This window comes from Ictidomys tridecemlineatus, chromosome 2 (genome assembly GCF_052094955.1).
Source record: "Ictidomys tridecemlineatus isolate mIctTri1 chromosome 2, mIctTri1.hap1, whole genome shotgun sequence".
Lineage (NCBI taxonomy): Eukaryota > Metazoa > Chordata > Mammalia > Rodentia > Sciuridae > Ictidomys > Ictidomys tridecemlineatus.
Window position 1 is genome coordinate 74,423,012 of NC_135478.1, and position 19,723 is coordinate 74,442,734.

Genomic DNA, 19,723 nt, shown 5'->3' on the forward strand with positions numbered 1-19,723 from the left:
AATATACTGCAAAGTCTCCCTCAAACACATTCTCCCAGAAACTCCCACAGGACCTAACAGTAGAATTTGAGACAAAGAGGAGGTGAGATTGGGGCCTTCTCAGAGGTCACAGCCCTGCTTTCCATTGTGTAGTTAGGATGCTGACTACATAGGAGGGTAGGGGTCCCCTCTGTGCATTCATCTTGGGGAATCTCAGCTCAGGCTTCCTGTGGGGGCACTTGGAGGGCCAGGGGCCTCATAGGAGCTCAGGCAATGGCCAGAGACACAGAGTCCAGAAGCCAGGCATGTAAGGATAACTGATCCCCAGAAGGCATTTTGGTGGGTAGTCTCTGAGTCCCAGTCATGTGATGGGCACTGAACTGGACAATGGGAACCCATAGTTCTCTGCCTCTGGGGTCTATAGTTGGCAGGAGAGGCAGAATGATAAGTGATGTGGAGAAGTGGTAGCATTCCAGAGGGCCAGACATCCCTTGAGAGGGGCTTGGGAATCAACCCAAAGGACAGAGTTAGCAGGATAGAGACAGAGACTCCCCTCATCCCTCTACATACCCACCTTGCAGCAAAGGAGTTTGCTGACTGTCTGTTAAGGAGAGTATCTTCTGTACATATAATGTCTGAGGGCAAGAAAAATATGGATTGTTTTGTTGTTTTTCTTCTCTTCTCTCTTCTCATCTGTTCCCTTCCCCCTTTCCTCTCCTCTTCTCTCCAAACCTCTCCTCTCCTCTCCTCCCCACCTTTCTCTCTCTCTCTCTCTCTCTCTCTCTCTCTCTCTCTCTCTCTCTCTCTCCCTCCCTCCCTCCCTCCCTCCCTCTCTCTCTCTCTCTCAGAGCTGAAGATAGAATCCAGGGCCTTGCATCTCTTAGGCAAGTGCTCTACCACTGAACTAGGACCCCCAGCCCTCCTATGAGTGTTTTTGTGCCAGGTGTTAAATAGTTGCTCAAGAATTTTTTGCCACATGAATGATTAGCTTTATATTTTAAAAGACAATTTGTTTTGTCTTAATAGACTGATTGTAGTGTAAGAAAGAGAATGATGGAGAGAAGCCAGTTAGGAGTCTGGAAGAGCAGGGTTGAGGGGGTCTAGGCTGAACTTCACAAGAGTGTAAAAGAGATGAGGAGAAAGGAGGGTGATATAAGGTGATGCCTCCCCTTGAAACAGCACAGGGAGGAGGGCAGGGGGAGGAAGGCCTCCTCAGAATGACTGGTTAAGAAAGCTGGTGTTGGTGGTCTACAGGGAAGTATGCAGCCCTGGATTCAGAAGCCATCCAGCCACTCCTGAAGCTTCTGTTCTCACCTCTGATCAAAGTGCGCCTGAATGCCACCAAGGCCCTCACCATACTGGCTGAGGCCCCTGAGGGTCGCAAGCTCCTGCAGGGCCACGTGTTCAACTTCCGTAGTCTCGAGATGGATCAAAATGAGGCTGTAAGGAGGGCAGCCCACATTGCTATCAAAGTGATCGAATGGAAACCCTGAGCCCCTCATTGGCCCAGATCCAATAAGCTACCTGTGTGCCTGAATAAATGGGCAGAATCTTTATCTCAGGTCTCAGTGGTACTTTATATTCCTGGAGCATTGTCACATCTTTCTTTCTGTCAAAGGATAAATACCAGGCCCAGAGATACTGGGTACTGATTGGCACAGACCCAACCTAGAGCAAGGAATGAGTAGGAGGTGACCTTGGGAGCTTTGCTTTCTCTAGAGCCCAGACTGCCCTTAGCAGGTAAAAAGTATGGCTGAGTCCTCCAGGACAGGATGGTGGGTAGGGAGTTGGGATGGGGGTTGGAAGGAACACTACTGGACCAGGCACTAACCAAGCTTTGTACACCACAGTGCTCAGGCCCGTGGAGTGCGTGTGGGTGTGGTTCTGCTGAGCAGTCTCCTCAGTGCCCTGTCCAGCCACTTCTGTCCCTTTCCCACAAAGCATGGCAGGAAGCAAGGTGATGACCTGATGCAGAGTCTCCCCAGGGGAGGATGACTAGGTCATAAGAAGATCCACCAGGGTTGAGCACTCAGGACAGGGATTGATTCTAGTTTTTTCCTTAAGATTTTCCCCTTAAAACAGCTTCATTGTTCTCCTAAGCAAGGGACTCACCAGGACACACTCCCTTCTGGACTGGCCAGAAGCCCCCTGCACCTCCCTCTTCCTTCTTAAGCGTTCCTGGCTGCAGAGCAGCTCTGCATTGAGATTGCCTCCCGCCTGTGCCTTCATCTTCTCCCCCTGTAATGAGATCAGCTAGAGAGGCTGGAAGCTCAAGGAAGGGGAGAAGCTGGGCTGAAGAGTGGGATAGTTCTGAGGCATGTGGATAAGGTCAGAGGAATGGTCAAGAGAGCTCTTTTGTTTCTCCCTACCCAGCCCTGCCTGGTTTGGCCATGCCACAGCTCCTCTGGTTTTGGGGGACAAGCAATGATTCCAACCTCAGTTGAAGGACCACAAGAATGAAGCCTTAGGGCTGTGCCTTTACAGTAAAGCCTTAATCTTTACCCAGAAATTTTTGAGGTTCCCTCCTCACCAACCAGGAATCTATTCAGGGAGATGTTCTCAGGATAAAAATTATCAGCAAAACCAGAATCCCAAGTGAACCTGTTCTTGCACTCTTTTCAGTGAGCCCCAGGGACCCTCACTTTTCTGGAAGAAACACAGAGAAGTTTGTGTCTTTGGACTTAAAGGATTATCCCAAGTAGACCTTATTATGGAAGGGACTGAACCTCAAGCTGAGGTTTCAGATTCAATCCCATTCTCAAACAAGGGCCTATTAGAGGAACTCTTTTTTCCCCCCAATCAAGGAAGCAGATACTTGCTCCAGGGACTCCAATGCCTCATGTCCCAGTCCTGTGTCTACCCATAGCAAATTGGCTTCACCTTTCCACAGGCTCTGGCTAAGGTCACCAATTCCCTGTCACCAAGACTCTGATTTGTTCCTCTGATATGGAAGCCTCTTTGTGTGTGGGTAGTATGCTGGGGATTGAGTCCAGGGGTGCTCTTACCATTGAGATACATTCCTAGAACTTTTAATTTTGAAACTGCGTCTCATGAAGTTGCCCAGGCTGGCCTCAAACTTGTGAAACTTCTTCCTTAGGCTTCTGAGTTGCTGGGAGGAACCATCTTTTGTTACCTCACCAGTGGTATTGGTATTTCTTACAGTTCTGTTCTAGGTCCTCTCATCTCCCATTTTTTCCTACACAATCTTATCTGCCTGGCAGTGAGCCTCCTTACCTCCTGTCTTAGCTGGCTTGCCCTCTACCCTTTTTCTCCCAATTCTGGGTTTCCAGCATCAGTCTTCTCTTCTGAGTTTTGATTCCTTATACATAACTGAACATCTATCCCTAAATGTCTCCAAGAAAGAATTAATACCTGCCTTAACAAATTATTTCAAAACATGGGGAAGGGGACATTTTACAAATCATTCTAAGAACAGTATCCTGATACCTAAATGAGACAAAGAAATCACAAGCAAATAATAGAGCAATATTTTTTATGAATATAGACGAAAAACTCAACAAATATTCATATGACAAATCCAGAAATGTATAAAAAGCATTATATACCAGGACCAACTGAGATTTAGATGTCCCAGAATGCATGATTGATTTATGTGAAAATCACTTAATGTAATTCTGTAGCTGAAAGAAACAATTATATATAGCTATTTCTTTAGACGGAAGAAAGGGCAAAAGTCAGAAAAATCACTCTATAAAATCCAACACCCATTTATGAGTAAAAACAAAAATAAGCTGGGTACAGTGACACATGCCTGTAATCCTGGTGACTTTGGAGAATGAGGTATGAGCATTGCAAGTTTGAGGCCAACCTTAACAATTTTGCAGGGCCCTAAGCCATTCAGCAAGACCCTATCTCAAACAATAAAAAGGGCTGGGAATGTGACTTAGTACCCCTGGGTTCAATCCCCAGTACCAATAAATTTAAATAAGCAAACCCAAACAAGACTCTCAGAAAACTAGGGATAAAGGAGAACTTCCTCAATGTGACAAAGAACATCTGCAAAAACTCATAACTGATATTGTATTCAGTAGTAGAAAAAATTGACTGCTTACTCTGAGATCAGAAACAAGGATGTTTTATCTTACCACTTCTATTCAACATTGTTCTGTATCTTCTAGTTAGGTCAATTGCATAAGGAAGACAAGGATGTTTTATCTTACCACTTCTATTCAACATTGTTCTGTATCTTCTAGTTAGGTCAATTGCATAAGGAAAGAGATAAGGGGCATCCAGATTGGGGGGAAAAAGCAAACTGTTTTCATTCACAGATTACATGATTTTATGTAAGAAAACTCATATGCTTAAACACTGTTAGAACTAATAAACAAGTACAGCAGTGTTGCAGGATACAAAAATCAATATACAAAACTAATTATATTTCTAAACACTAACAATGAACCATCCAAAAGTGAAGTTAAGACAATTTCACTTGCAAGAGCACTAAAAAAGAAAAAGCTAATTAGGAAAAAAACTGAGAAAAAAGTAAAGTAAGTGCAAGACTTGTGCACTGAAAACAAAACACTGGTTAAACATTAAAGAACTAAATAAATGGAAAGACATCCCATATTCATGGATGAGATGACTGAGTGCTTTTAAAATGTCAATAAACATTTTTCACACAACTCCAACTCACCATGTTAAAAATGAAGCTCATATTTCTCCCATGCCTGTTCTTACTCCAGTGTGTTCAAATCAGAGTCACCTCTGGCCCCTTCCTTCAGAACCCCCTTCTTATTACCTTTTAGCCACTCACTTGTCTGTATTGTTTCAGTGGTTGGTTTCCTGGTGGGGGTTCCTGCCTCCTTTCATCTTCCTAGCAGCAGCCAGCAAATCTGATCCTATCACTTTCCTGCCTAAGTTCCCAGGGCCTTAGGATCCCAAAGCATACAAGGCCTTCTTTCTAGTCAGGTACAAGACTTTTTACTTTCCACCATCCTTCCATACACATGCCATATTTTCAACGGCTTCAAAGATGCCTTGTACTCTAGCCTCAAATCTTCCCACACATAGAGTCTTCCATTATTAGGCTGACTTCTTTCTTCCTTAACTCTAAGGCTATGTGAATGCCTACCAGGCATTTCTGCAGCATACACATGATGTACTAGGTAATTGTGTAATTACCTTGAGTGCTTTGTTTCCTTGCTGAGCCTCAGTTTTCTCCTCTGTGAAATGTGGTTAATTCCAGTCCTTCCATAGGTGGTTCTGTGGCTTGAATGTGATAAGGCATGTATGGGCATGAAAATGGCAGTCCACACAAAATATAAGCTATCATCACTGTTGTTTGCTTTCTCGCATAAGCTCTGAGATCAGTTTCCATGTGCTTTGTTTAGAGCTACTTCGTAGAGGCACACAGTAGGCATTCAAAACTGTCAGCTAAGGATTAGAGAAAAGATGAAGAGCTGGTTCTTGTGAATGGGCATTCAGAGTATGATTTTCATGATGCTGGGTGTGCCTCCTCCAGATCACTTCAAGGCATCTGAAACATTTCCTATACACAAATAATTTATTTTGGTATGAGAAGGAAGAGGAAGGAGAGGTTCAGGGAGCCCTTATAGAAACACAGCCCAGGAGTGGCCTATATCTGCTAGCTAAGGGAATCTAACACCTGGGCCCAACTCCCATTAATGTCAGACCGGGAGTGTGATGGGGAGAGCTAGCATAGAGGGACTTTCCCCTCTCCCTACCCTTCAGGGATACAGTGAGGCAAAAGTAAAAACAGTGGTGAGTTGCATGGAGGCCAATTCTGTTAGAACAGAGGCTGCCTAGGCCCCACCCATGGTCCAGGCAGAAGCTGGAGTTTCCAACTGTATGGCAACTGTTGTTCCATGGCTTGTGGTCATCAGCACTGGGTACCCTTAAGTGAGATACCCCAGTAGGGGTGGGAAAGGGGTAGGGCTTACACCATATACAACATCTTTGCCAGCAGGGTCATACATCAAAAATGAAGAGACAACAAAACAGTGGAGAGTCAGCATAGGAAGGAAATGGTTACAGTCAAGTAAACACAAGAAAAAAAATACCCCCAATATATCTAGAGATAAAAAAACAAAATAAAATTTATTTATTTATTCATTTGTTTATTTTATTTATTTATTTATGGTGCTGGGGATTGAATCCAGGGCCTTGTGCATGAAGGCAAGCACTCTACCAACTAAACTATATTCTCAGCCCCCAAATTAAATTTAAAGTGAAAGTTAGTGCTTATGCAGTAGAACCATTTGGAGAAAATGACTCATTTTGGAGAGGAGCAGATGTTCTCATTTACATAGTCTCTATAATCTTGAATGGACTTTGTTCTGTCCCCCTATGGCAAGCATGACCAGCAGCTAGTCACATTTGATTCATGACACCAAGGGAGAGTTTCCATTAGTATAATCCTTGACCCCATATCCTTGGGTCTTCCATATCTATTTCATGATGAGGGAGTCTGGGAAAGGTAGCAGCCCTGCCTGCCCTCTGGACAACTCCAGCACGAGCTGTTTCAGAAGAAGTAGATGTGGCTGAGGACTACAAGCATAATCAAGATAATCCCACTGGCATTGACCATCCAGAATGGCTCTTCTGATATTTCACCCCACTCTGTACCTCCTGCCTTTTTCTTGGTATCCTCCATCTTCCTGGTTGCTGTTTTGGGGGATAGAATCTCTGAACCTCCTGACATATCACCATGCTCCATCCTCTCCTTGATCTCCTCCATCTTCCTGGTGGCTGATTTTGGAGCCAGCAACTCTGTACTTTTTGATATATCACCATGCTCTATCCTTTCCTTGGTCACCTTCAACTTCCTGGTTGCCTCTCCTGGGGCCAGCACCTCTGTACTTTCTGTACCTTCTGCTATGTCACTATGCTCTACCTTCCCCTTAGTTGCCTCCATATTTTCCTTTGTGGGCTTTTCAGGGGCCAACTTGGGGCCCAGCTGTGGCTCCAGGCCACAGAACAGGTTCCAGGTCTTCCAGAGGCAAGTGTTGGCTTCTAGAACATAAGGAACGGGAAAAGGTCAGGAGGCATGCAGGGTATGACACAGGAGGTAAGATCTCATAGAGAGTCATGTCTCAACAGCAAGTCCAGTATGCAATCCAACAACTCACTCCTAATAAAGAAGTGTTCAGCCTAAACATGGAATGTCTATAACCATCCTTAGAGATGTGACTGAGGTAGAGGGTGGGACAAAGGACTTAGGAAACACTCTGGGGGCAGAATAGGGCTCCAGAGCTATCAGCTGTACCCAGAACCCTAATTGGGAAGCTAAGTATCATGGGAGCACAGTCCTTCCATGTGCACCCTGCTGTGCCATGGTAATGCCATTCCCTGTTTCTATAGGTCTAGAACAAATGGTAGCTGGTCCTCTGAGCATGTACTCCACCTAGGTCACTAGTCTTTGGAGGGTGGAGGAAGCCTTGCAAGTCCTGGAAATAAGACACCACTGTCTTTGGCAGCTTCTTGGAAAATGTCTTCTCCCAGCAGCTGCCAGTCTCTGTGGCAGTAGGGCTCAGTAGGGCATTTGCAGATGCCTAGGTCTTTGTAGGAACTTTCTCTTGTACAGGAGGGGAGTCTAAGAATCACAGAAAGTTTTCCATTCATTTTCTTAAGGCAAACTAGTGGAAATACATAACTGTGGAGCTTGAATTTTACTCTAGTGTCTGTGCTATGGATGCTGGCTTGCCCCTTGGGACTGGCTTAGGCTCAAGTCAGCACCACGGTCAGCTCCCAGCACACTAGTATGGGCCCAGTGGCTGCCTGGGATTTGTCCTTAGAGCCACTCCTGGGAATGGTTCCCTTCTGGATGACAACACAACCCTATTTTAGTCAAAGTGGGCTCTCAGCATTGGGCACTGTGACATCTTCTGTCTCATCCCATTGGACAGCCTCCAAGTCAGTGTCTCCTGCAGTGGAGGTTGAGAAGGCATCAGGGATGACGGAACCCATCTGACAGGGATGGAAGAGTCTGTTAGAAGGGAAAGGGTGTCTGTAGCTGGAAAACCTTAAAGCCAGTGACACAGGTATATGTTTGGGATGAGAAGTCTGATCACCAGCCACACTCTTGCTTCTGTTCTCAGACACCCAAGTTATAACACTATCATGAAGCTTCCAGGACCTAAGAGGCAGCTGGAAGAGGCAACTAGAATTGAAAAGGCAACCAATTGTTCAGCCACAGCCCAAAGGAACAACTGTCACCTCAAACAGACAAGGCAGTTTGATGGGCAGCTGTCTGGTCCAGAGGCTGAAAGGCCATACTTTGTAGTGAGACTGCTGGTTTTAAATCCCAGCTCTACCACTGTCTGGCCATCTATGGGGCCAGGGACAAGTTATCTGACTACCAATTGCCTTAAAGTCCTCAGTTTTAAAATAGTAGTGGTATTTATCAAATGTGAGTATAATTTTGGCAGCATCTGGAAGATTGTGGGTACCCAGAGGGTCAGCTTAAAGAACTGTCAGCAGACATCAGAAGGAGCCTCTAGGAGTATAGGGCCTATGCCCAGGGGAGACCACTGGGGCTTTCCCCAACCAAATGCACATCTTCTTTTGCAGGTATCAGGAGGTATCCCTGATCCTTTCTGGACTCTGGACTTCCCCAAGAGGAGTGCATACAACCTTGCCCCAGCCAGAACCCTACTTTCTTCCTAGCTAGGCCTTTTTCTTCTCTCCCTTCCTCCCACAAACTCATAGCCTCTTCACCACTCTCTACCCCAGGCTCAGGACTAATCTCATTATGTCCTTTATCCCTGTTTGCGTCAGGGGCTGCAAAAAGCTCAGGTCACCTCAGCAACCCCCCCCATGTCCCTGAATACTCTTTTTCTGACCTATCTGCTGAAAACCTTTCTTTTACTCCGAAGGCCCAGGGTTTCAGCCTCTCCCAGAGACACTCTCCCCCTTCTTTCTTGGACTGAAACCTAGTTATTCCCTAGACCTGCTTCTGCGGTGCCCTCTTAGGTAGGGCTGCCCCCTCCCTCCCTGCTCCTCCATCTATACTATAAAGGGCAGTCTCCTGTCCCCTTCACTGACCACTCCCTTTCTGGCACCACACCATCAGATAGCTCTGTTGGAGGTGCAACAGTGTGTAGCTAAACCCAAAGACCAGTTCTTGGGCATGGTCTTTCTTCACCTATCAGTGTTTGCCTCAGTGATTTACCTCACATTTGAAACACTTGAGGACACCAGACCCTTCTGATTTTCTTTCCTCTTTCTGGCTCCCCCTTATTGCCTGAGTGCCCTTTCTTCAATCCCACCACCTCCAGGAGCTGCTCAGCACAATTCCTTTCTTCCCCCTCAGCCCTGCCTGCTTACTATGGATGTTGGATGGCCTCAAAACTTCTGCATGCCCTAACTGCCCCAGGAGGCATCTGAGGGAAAATAAAAGCCAGTGCCTCTGCTTGGAAGATTATTTCTGAGGATGAAGATAGTGAGGCAGAAGGTGCTAGGCAACACAGGCCAAGCATTATTCTAGACCACGTCACAAAGGACCCCTCCAAGGGCTCTTCTTTCTCACCTTCCTGGGGTGGGGGATTGGGGAATCTCTTCCATTGTATATCTGTGTCTAGATCCACCCTCTCCTCTCGGCTGTTGCGCAAACTCCAGCAGAGCCCATGAAGCTGGAGGGTGGAGAAAACAGGGGCATGTCACCACTGGGCCCTGTCATGCAGCCAGAGAGTACCACAGCCCACAGCTGGGACTAGGATCCTGATGGACTGAAAAGAGATCTGGTTGTTAGACTATAACAAAAGATGGAAGGAAGGTGGGATGGGAAATCATAACTACTATGATTTGGGTTTTAGTTCTGGCTAAGGTATCATGTGATTGTGTGATTTTGGCAGAGTGGTACAAAGAGTGTGTCCTTCAATGTAAAGCAAGGGGTTGGACACAGCGAGCTCAGGGCTCTTTTCCATTTTGAGGGTCCAAGAATATGCATCTCTCAGGCTGGGAAATGTTGCCCATTACCCTTGTGGTACCCTCGTTCTGGTGGTTTTAGGGAAGCTGCTGTCATTCCAGAAGCTTTATACAGAGCATCAGACACAGCAGGAATGCTGCCCAGGAGGGGTTGTACCTGGCCCTGGAGTAGAACTTGATTACTCAAATTCTATAGCATATTTGCAGATGCTAAAGAGGAGCAATCCATTTCCTTTCTGGTCTCTAATTCTTCTCTCTTCCTAAAAACATATGAAAAGTAACAAAACTTTGGGAAGTAACAAAACTCAAGTCAATTGCTGCTTCTTGTGGGGGTAGGTTAGGGTAGCAAAAGCACAGGTGAACATTTTTTCCAAATCCAAGTCTGTTCAAGAATATAATGCATCCAAACCTATTACATCAGCCTTGGGGCAGTCTAGGTGAATTCCTGCCTTGCATGGTTTTCTGTTAATACACAATGGGCTGCTCATTAGCCTTGGTGGCTGGGAAGCCTCCCCAGCCTGCCCCATTCCAAGACTCAGCCCTGTCTTTCAAATTAAAATGTTGGGACTACAATTTTGTTGTGTTATTGATAAACTCAGCTTAACTTTTAAATATTTCTTGATAGTGCCATATGCAGTTTGCCTTCCCAGCATCACTATCAATCTCCTGTGGATGAGGTCACTGGATGTGCTGGCAGGGCCTGGATCCTAGTGATGGAGAGCATCTATGTGCTTCTGAGCATGGATGATTTGGGGGCAGAAGGTCCTACCTCCCCTGGTTGTGGTGAGCAGAGGTGCCATTTGGAAGCCTCAGGCCAATGCCTAGCATGTTGTCACTGATCCAAAAGTGCTATTTTTTCTCTCAGGTTCCTCCCCTCTAGGCAGCTACTTTGTCTTTTCCAGAGAACTGGTGTTTTGCTAGGGAGCTGGGAGACACTCACTTGGCTGAGTAAGTGAGAAGTGGACACAAGGAAGTTGGCAGTAAGAGAAAAGTGGAAAAGAATGCCAACAATCTGAACAATGAAGGCCCTGAGCAGCAGGAAACTTAAAGTCAGCCACCCCCAGGGTTTCAAGACATTAGGAGTAGGGCAGTCTCTCATGCTGTCACTGATTCAAGAGAATCTGCAGTGGAGTGTGAGCATCTGGCTCTTCTCACCATTCATTATCTTCCTTTTCCAACTGTGCTATATATGCAAGAGAGGAATGAATCAGTGGAAAATAATAAGAAGAAAGAGGGACTGGGGATACAGCTCAGTTGGTAGAGTACTTGCCTCGCATGCACAAGGCCCTGGGTTCAATCCCCAGCACCACCACCAAAAAAAAAAAAAAAAAAAGAAAAAAAAGAAAAAGAAAACCCTAAGCACATGTATGAAGACACAAATGGTGTGACTCTACTTTGTGTACAACCAGAGATATGAAAAATTATGTTCTATTTTTGTAATATGAATTGTAATACACTCTGCTGTCATATATAAAAATTAAAATGAACAAAAAGAAAAAAAAAAGAGTGGCCAAAACAGAGCTAGGAATCTCTGAGGTTTGCAGTCTTCCAAGTTTACCTGTCCTTGTAACTCAACTTTTGATAATAGAATACCAGCTTTTGTCCAGATTCTGAGCAAAATTGTAATAAAGGCACTAGCCTTACATACTCATGCCCTTCTGAGTTTCCTCACTAAACTCCAGATCTCTTGATTTCTGGATGGATGACCAGGACCCTTACTCCTTCCACTTTCTGGTGAGGTCAAGTCCCTGTCCTGCTAAGGTGCCCAAGTAGGTGATATGGTGGAACCAGTGTGAGCTTCAGAGTCAGGTTGGAGCTCAGGTCTGCTGCTTACTAGTATTGTTACTTTCAACAAATTACTTAACTTCTCTGAGCCCAGGTAAATAAACATCTAAAACTGTTAACTAACACCTGCCTCCTGGGAAGCAGAAAATGGTTTATGAGCAGGCTGAAGCATCTGTGCCTCCCTTTTCCCAGAAGCTTAAATTCCTCTGGGTGGGCAACAGCTGGAATTTCCCTGATTACATTAATTCATATTGAGGTTAGTGAATTTAATACTTCCAAGGAAAATTTGTATTTTATTAGCAAAATTATCAATCTAAATGAATACTTAATTCACAGATCATTGAAGATTTTTTAGTTTTTTTGGGGGTAATGCAGGGGACTGAACTCATGGGCTGGCACATGTTGGAAGTGCTAAGAACTCTACCACTGTGCTACATTCCTAGCTACTAGTGTTTTTTTTTTTTAAACAAAGGCAAGCCATTTTTTAAATAGGCAAATTATTTCTGTGTCACATTCCTATTTTTGACCCACCATCTCCAGACCTCCCACTTCCAAAGAGGAATCCAGGCACTCTTTACCAATTTGCTGTACCCTGGGACTATGAAGTCGACCCCCCTGAAGCATCTTAATAGCAGCACTTACATGTTTATCTGGAATTGGGTCTGTGATTAAGGAGATCCCCAGAATGCTCAGAAGACTAACTAGGAGGAGGAACATGCTAAAATACAGGTAGTGCATGCCACAGATAAGCATGGGACACTTGATGCTGTTCTCGCAGGTCTGGAGTCCGTAGGCTAACTCGGCTAGCAGTCGAAAGACACCAATCACAATTCCAAAAATCAGCCCCCAGAAGGCACCCTGTCAAAGGAGGAACCCAACAGAATTACTTGGGAAGAAGACATATGATGAGTCAAACCACTTTCCTCATTCCCTTTGCTAGTTGGGTTCTAAAACTGGTTATAGTTAGGGGATTGATACCTTGCAGAAGATAGTATGAGCAAGTGAGAAGATGCCAGATTGGAGACACTGGTACTATCTCTTAGGTTAATTAGAGAATTAAGAAAAATTGGAAACACTATTAAGTGAGACCATCAATAGGCATCTCAAAGTAAATGTGTCCAAAAAGAACCCCATCTTCCCCATTTCCTCAAGTGGTACCTCCATTTCCCTCTTTGCTCTGGTGCCTTTTCCCAAGCTCTCTGGCTCCTTTCTTTTCATCCTGCTATCCCACCAATCCTTCAGCAAACCCTGTTGGCTCTATCCATAAAATGTATCCAGAATCTAATTCCTTGCCATCAACTCCATAGCCACCATGTTAATCCCACTCTGCCATCTTTTCTCACACAGCTGTGTTCCCCACTTTAGACTTCTAATTGCCCACTGGCCTTGCAGAAACCAGAATGGTCTCTTGAAGCTTACATTAGAGAATTCCATGTCTTTACTAGACCTTCAGTGGCTTATTATCACCTTCCATCAGACTCAGATCTCAACCCCACACCACAGTTGACCTTGCCTGGTTCTGCTACTCTCCCTTGGTAATTCCACTCCCATTGTAATGTCCTTCTTGCATATTGAACCTACTCACTTTGTTCTTGGTGTGGGCTTTCTACTTGCCCTTCTCTTGACTTGGCTTTCTCTGTAGATCTTGGTATTTCTGCCTCATTCTTCAGGTTTTAGATTCTAGGTCACTTCCTTAGAAGTCTCGCCACCTTACCTCATATCCTTGTCTGCCCCTTCCCCTAGCTTTCCCTGCTACCTCTGTGATCCTTTTTAATATTTTAAACAGCACTATGTCACCATCATTAATCTTTATCTGCTCAATGTGTTTCTTTTGTCTCCAATTAGATACTCCATGAGAATAAGGACTTGATCTTGGCTTTGGAAGTGTATTTGGAGTCTGATTCAGGAGGGGCTGAATGTCAGAGGAAAGAGAGAGATAGGCAAATACTGTGGGAGAAAGAGCTAAACCAAAAGCCAAGGAGAAGATCCACAGGAACTAATTCCTGAAGGAGATGGGCAGAAGCTAGATGAACCCACCATCCAAAACAGGGTAGAAGAGAGGGCCAGAAAAAGTGCTCTAGGTTAAAGAGGTTACATGCAATTTGGTTGCAACCGTGGACTGGAGGTAGCAAGAAAGTCCCTCACCAGATCCCTCCATTTTCCTTGGTGATTCCCCCATACCCTGAGGTTGGTGTTATAGAAGAGAGATAGAGTCCCCTGACTGCCTTCCTCTCTTGAAATGCCCTTCCCAGGAAATCAAAAGCAACTCTGGCACCCAGACTGCTTCCCCTGCATTCTTGCTGCTGAATTGGGTTCTGGTGAGCTGGGTGGAAAAGGAGCACTGGCATGTCATCTACAGGGTTGAACATCTCATTTTTTTTAAAGAAGGAAAAAGGGAAAACAAAATAAAATAAAAAGAAAATGGGACAAAACAAACAAACAAGAAGATTGAACACCTGAGATAAGCCCGGGAGAAAGTTTCAGTCAGGTGGAATATCCTGGCAAAGCAAATAGCTTATAACAAATGAAGAGAGACCAAAGACAGCAGGGGACAGTATAGCAATCAGCACTGACTGGTACCTAGGGGCTGGGCATATGGAGGACAAGTCCTGGGAGATGGGCAGGGCCAGATCACAGAGGGCCTTAGGTGCCATGCTCAGTAACACGTGAGGATCAATCACTCAGTGCTGTCTAGGGAAACAAAAAAGTTTAACAAATTACTCAAAAATTAAAAAAGAAAAGAATCAAGGAAGCTATACTTTAAAAGTCTTATTGATGAAATGATAAAACCATTAATTGAGATATTTATTTGGTCTTAAGTGTGGCTGAAAGAGATGGTCCAAATAGTTATCTCCTCAATGCAGAGAAGGTGGAAGGAGCCTGCTGCTGTATATCCCCCATGTGAATGTGGGACCACAAGGATGATACATCTGTGTTCATTGGTAACAGAAGATTATTTTCTTTTTTCTTTTTTTAAAAGAGAGAGTAAGAGAGAGAGAGGGAGAGAGAGAGAGAATTTTTTTAATATTTATTTTTTAGATTTCAGCAGACACAACATCTTTGTATGTGGTGCTAAGGATCGAACCCGGGCCGCACACATGCCAGGCGAGCGCGCTACCACTTGAGCCACATCCCCAGCCCGAAGATTATTTTCTTGCAGCCAAATATGCAGAAGGAAAAAGCATTCAGTTTTGAATCATCACCTCCACAAATGTAAGGTGATTAGTTTTGCATGGCATGGCTGAAAATGTATTACATTAGAAAGGATGGAAAACAAATCATTCTTTCCCTCCATGTATATAAGCAAGCTTGGGACAAATCTGCCCAAGAGGATATCATCTCTCAGAAAGCAATGAAGGTCTCTTGAAGCACAAGAGACTCTCCTAGGGCAACCTGTTAAAGACCCCTACACTGTGAATGCAGTAGCCCCTCACACCATTCCATGCCAACACCCACCTGTTCATTTACTCTTTTGCAAAATATAGCAAGCAGGGATACGGCAGTGACTGGTGGAGTCAGGTAACTCTTAGCAACCTGTATGTATTCAAACAGGTTTTTACTGTGAGCTGTTTCTATAATACGGACCCAGGCAATGGTGACAGCAAGTAAAGCTATAATAAAAAACCTGCAAGTTAAACCAACAATTAGTGATGAGTTTGATGATTTTCCTCTGCTAATAAAATATCTACAACCATGTACTATTCAGTTATTTCCTACTCTTTAATTTTATTATTATTATTTTTTCAGTGCTAGGGATCAAGCCCAAGGCCTTCCACATGCTAATGAAGTGCTCTATCATTGAGCTACACCCCTTCCTTATTCCGTAGTTTAAATTCAGGTGCCCACTCATAAGTATTGGGGAAGAGGAGCTAGCAATACCCTTAAACACAAATGGGTGTCCCAAAGCTATAGATGAAAGCCCTTAAACTTCTGAACAAATAAATATGAGTATCTATACTAGACTGTCACCAAATTTGGAGGCTATATTTAACTAAATATGGAGGGTCAGTCAGCCTAAAAATACATACTACATGAAAAATACTAATTTCTTGAGAAGTAATTGATTTTTAAAAAGTTCATACAGATTACTCTGGCTCACAATTTTAAAGATTTCAGCAAGTTGAGAAACTTATTTTATGCAATATAAGTGAGAGTCATCACAAGGTGAAAAGGTGGTTCAATATTAGAAAATCAATCAGTAGAACCACTAAGATATTGAAGGGGAGTAAAAACCCATCTATATCCCAACTGACAATGAAATATTTAACAAAATGTAACACAATGGAAATATATTTGGGATACTGAGTAAAAGGAACTACCTCAACATGATAAAGAACATTTCCAAAAAACCCATAAATAGTATCATACTCAATCATGAAAGACTGAAAGTTTTCCCTTTGAGATCTCTAAAAAAGAACCGAGGCTACAAATCTTCATTACCTTTTCTAAGGAAATGATTTTAATGTATATCTATAAAATTACACTAAATCAAGTGTCATCCCAAAGATGAATAAATATTAATTACATATCAATAAGGGCTTAACATTATGAGAGAGTGAATATAAGCAAGAAAGGACCAATCCAACAAAAAAGAGGCAGAGAAACAAATTTGGTAATTATGAAATAGTTCACACTGGACTAACCTCATAGGTGACAATGATAAACTCTGGACCACTTATAAAAATGTCTTAAAGACACTGAGAACAACTCAAATTGGACAAAAGTGGGAAGGAGTCCAATCCTTGAAATAAAGGAACTGCATGAAGTGAGATAGTTACACAGCTTTGCTACCAAGGGCTCTCCCTAGTCTTCCAGTGTGGAGTGACCAGCAGTTAAGCACAGAGTCCCATTCTTACTGAGTTGAGTTGATAGAGGTTGAGGATTCAGAGCAGTTGAAAAATGTGGGGAGAAATTCCAGAAATCATGGAGCCACAGATCAAGGGGATCCAAATCTGTACATAAACTTCTCTTGAATCCCTGGCTCATCCTGGAAAATATGCATGCGTAGAAGAATTTCTAAAGAGTCCACAACAGGAAACTGTTGGAAAGGCATAAAAAACTAAAGATTTCAGTTGCTGCTTACATTAAGAGAGACACAAATTAGAGTTGGAATTCCATTAAGTTAGAGGGGCTTTGTAATGACCTTAGGCTTTTCACTGAAATCCCAGAAGGGCCATATTTTAGGAATACAGACTGTATTCCAGGGCTAAGAATTTGCCATAAGACTAAGAAAACTGAAACAACCTATATAAAATTAGATCTTTATGAGTTTAAGGTGATCAGCTAACAACTTACCTGAATGTTAGGACAAAAATCAATACTTTATGGAGAAATGTGATCCAGAGTTCCTGCAATGTATCATACAAAATGTCTAGTATACATTAAATTTACTAAGCACACTAGGAAAAAAAACATAAGCAATCAGTAGAAATGGATTCCAAGTTGACTCAGATATTAAAATTGGCAAACAAAGATTTCAAAGCAGCTACATTAAAGGATATGAAGAAAATGATGGTTATGAGTGAACAGACAGGAAACCATGGCAGAAAACTGGAAACCATTTAAAAGCTTTGGAAAGGAACCATATAGAAATTCCAGAACTAAAATTCTGATTCAATATCTGAAATGAAAAATTTGCTGATTAGTCTTAACAATAGATTGGAAATGGCAGAGGAAAGAACCAATAAATCCAAAGATAGACTGATAGAACTAAACTGAAGAACATAGAGAAAAAAATTAATATAAAACAAGTCTTAATGATTTGTGGGATAATATCAAAAGGGCTAATATATATGTAAGTAAAGTGACAAAAAAGAGGAGAAAACAACGCAGAAAAACATGCTAAGAAAAGGTGGTCAAAATTCCCCAAATTCTGTGAAAACCATTAATTTATAGATTTCAGTTCAGCAAAACCTATACAGTATAAACACACATGCATGTATGTATGTGTGCATGCACACACAGACACAAACACACACACACACACACACACACAAACAAACACACACATTCATACCTCATAATAATACTGTCGAAAAGCCAAAAATGAGGGGAAAACTTTGAAAGTCACAGAGAAAAAAAATATATATATTCATACAGAGAGCAAAAATATGAATTACAGCTGACTTCTCATCAGAAACAAGAGGGCAGAAGAGAATAGAACAGCATCTTTAAAGTGGTCAGGGCCTCGTGCATGCTAGGCGAGCACTCTACCACTGAGCCACAATCCCAGCCCCTCTCACTCTCTCTTTAAAAAAAAATAAAATAAAAATAAAAAAAAATAAAAAAATAAAGTGGTGAAAGAAAAATATTGTCAACCTAGACTTATATATTCAGTAAAAATGTCCTTCAAAAACAGGGATGAAATAAAAAATTCTGATAAACAAAAACTGAGACTCTGTCATTCTATTTTGTGCTGGTTTAACACAAAACCACAGACAGGATAATTTATAAAGAACAGATTTTTTTTTCCTCAAAGTTTTAGAGGTTGGAAGTCCAAGATCAAGATGCTAGCATTTGGTGTCTGGTGAGTGCTGTGTCTTCTGGAGGAAAGGAACAGTATGTCCTCATGTGGCAGAAGGGCAAGAGAGCCTAATGCTGCTTTTATAAGGACCTTAATCCCATTCATGGCAGGGGGAGGGTGTCATGAACTAATCAGCTCTTAAAGTACTGAACTCTTGTCTTGAGAGCTTGTTTGGAGGTTCTGACAGCGGAGTGGAGCAACTTGTATTTCTTGACCAAAACATAGTCATCCTCTATCGGGGAAGTTCGCTCCCTTCACTGAGCTTACAGCTTTGAGAGGGAGGTACTTGAAGTAGTTAGGCAGGAAGAGGATACCCACCTAGCCAGTCAAATCAGCCAAATCAACCTGATGATCAATAGGGTGACAGATGTAGCAGCCAGATAGCCCTCACATCCAGGCCTGAACTGTTAATACCATCACATCAACCATTAAATTTCAACAACTGAGTTTTGAAGGGGATACATTCAAATCGTAGCACTAGCTACTTTAAGATTTATTGTAAATGTACAGTAACCAAGACACTTTAATACTGGTATCAAGATATAGATAAGTAGATTATGGAATAAATGAATAAAAAAGATCCATATGTATATGGCCTATTGAAAGGTGCTAAAATGTTGGGGAAGATATGAAGCAACTAGAATTGCTACACATTGCTTATGTACTCCTTTGGAAAATAGTTTGGCAGTTATTTATAAAGTGAAACATATGCTTACCCTTAGCCTATTAAGTCTACTCATAGCTATTATCCCAGAGAAATTATACTTAGGTCCACAAAAAGTCTTCTGTAAGAATGTTTAGAGCCCCAAACTGAAAACAATCCAGATGCCCATTAACAGTATGGCTAACCAAGTGTAGTACAATTATTCAATGGGATGCTAAATTCAGCAAGAAAATGAACAAACCATGGAAATATAAAAATACCTGGATAAATCTCAAAACACTATGTTAAACAAAGCCAGACACAAAGTAGCATGAAACATATGATTATGCTCATATTAACTGATATTCTTAATCCTAATGTTAGTGCAATACATTTTCCCTTTAATGATCTGTTTCTTTATATCAGGTGTAAGTAATCTTTACTTACATACTCCAAGGTCCTGATTTCTTATTGTTTTACTTTTCATGTTCAGATATATACAGTTCATCTGCAATGAATTTTTTGTGTATAGTATAAGATAAGAACCACTATTCCTTTTTAAATTTTAGCCCAAATCATCAGTATCATTTGTTGAAAAACTCCTGTCCCCTACCACTTTCCTCATCTTTTTGCCATAGATCAAGCAACTATGCCTGTGGATCCTTTCTGTACTTTGCATTTTGTCATGTTGGTTTGTCTATACTTGTCCCCAAACCACATTGTTTTGGTTAGTATTGATTCACAATACATACTAGTATCCATTAATGTATATACTCAGTTTTGTTTATCTGAAAGAAATTTCCTTGGCTATTACTTGCTCTTTGTATTTTTATGTTAGAGTTGGTATGTCAATTTAAAAAAATTACTGCAATTTTGCCTGTTATTAT

At 42.5% G+C, this 19,723-nt stretch overlaps 2 protein-coding genes across 4 annotated transcripts in view; one reads left to right on the forward strand and one right to left on the reverse strand.

Moving 5' to 3' along the window:
• Rsph14 (radial spoke head 14 homolog) overlaps positions 1-15,364 on the forward strand; it is a 91,337-nt gene extending 75,973 nt beyond the window's left edge. For 2 of the 3 annotated variants that reach the window (XM_005334444.5, XM_040289345.2), the window contains one exon: positions 1,234-1,535. In XM_005334444.5, coding sequence (XP_005334501.1) covers positions 1,234-1,472 — 239 coding nt within the window. In that variant the 3' untranslated portion in view covers positions 1,473-1,535. Of the gene's footprint in view, positions 1-1,233; positions 1,536-14,709 lie in introns of those variants that run through there. The other variant, XM_078038905.1, reaches the window with a different exon arrangement.
• The window catches only part of LOC101966927 (sodium/glucose cotransporter 1), a 75,136-nt gene continuing 62,375 nt past the window's right edge, over positions 6,963-19,723 (reverse strand). Inside the window, exons 11-13 of the mRNA XM_078038908.1 lie at positions 15,127-15,295; positions 12,313-12,528; positions 6,963-9,590 (exon numbers count right to left, since the gene is read on the reverse strand). Of these exons, the coding sequence (XP_077895034.1) occupies positions 9,285-9,590; positions 12,313-12,528; positions 15,127-15,295 (691 nt within the window). The 3' untranslated portion in view covers positions 6,963-9,284. The remainder of the gene's footprint in view (positions 9,591-12,312; positions 12,529-15,126; positions 15,296-19,723) is intronic.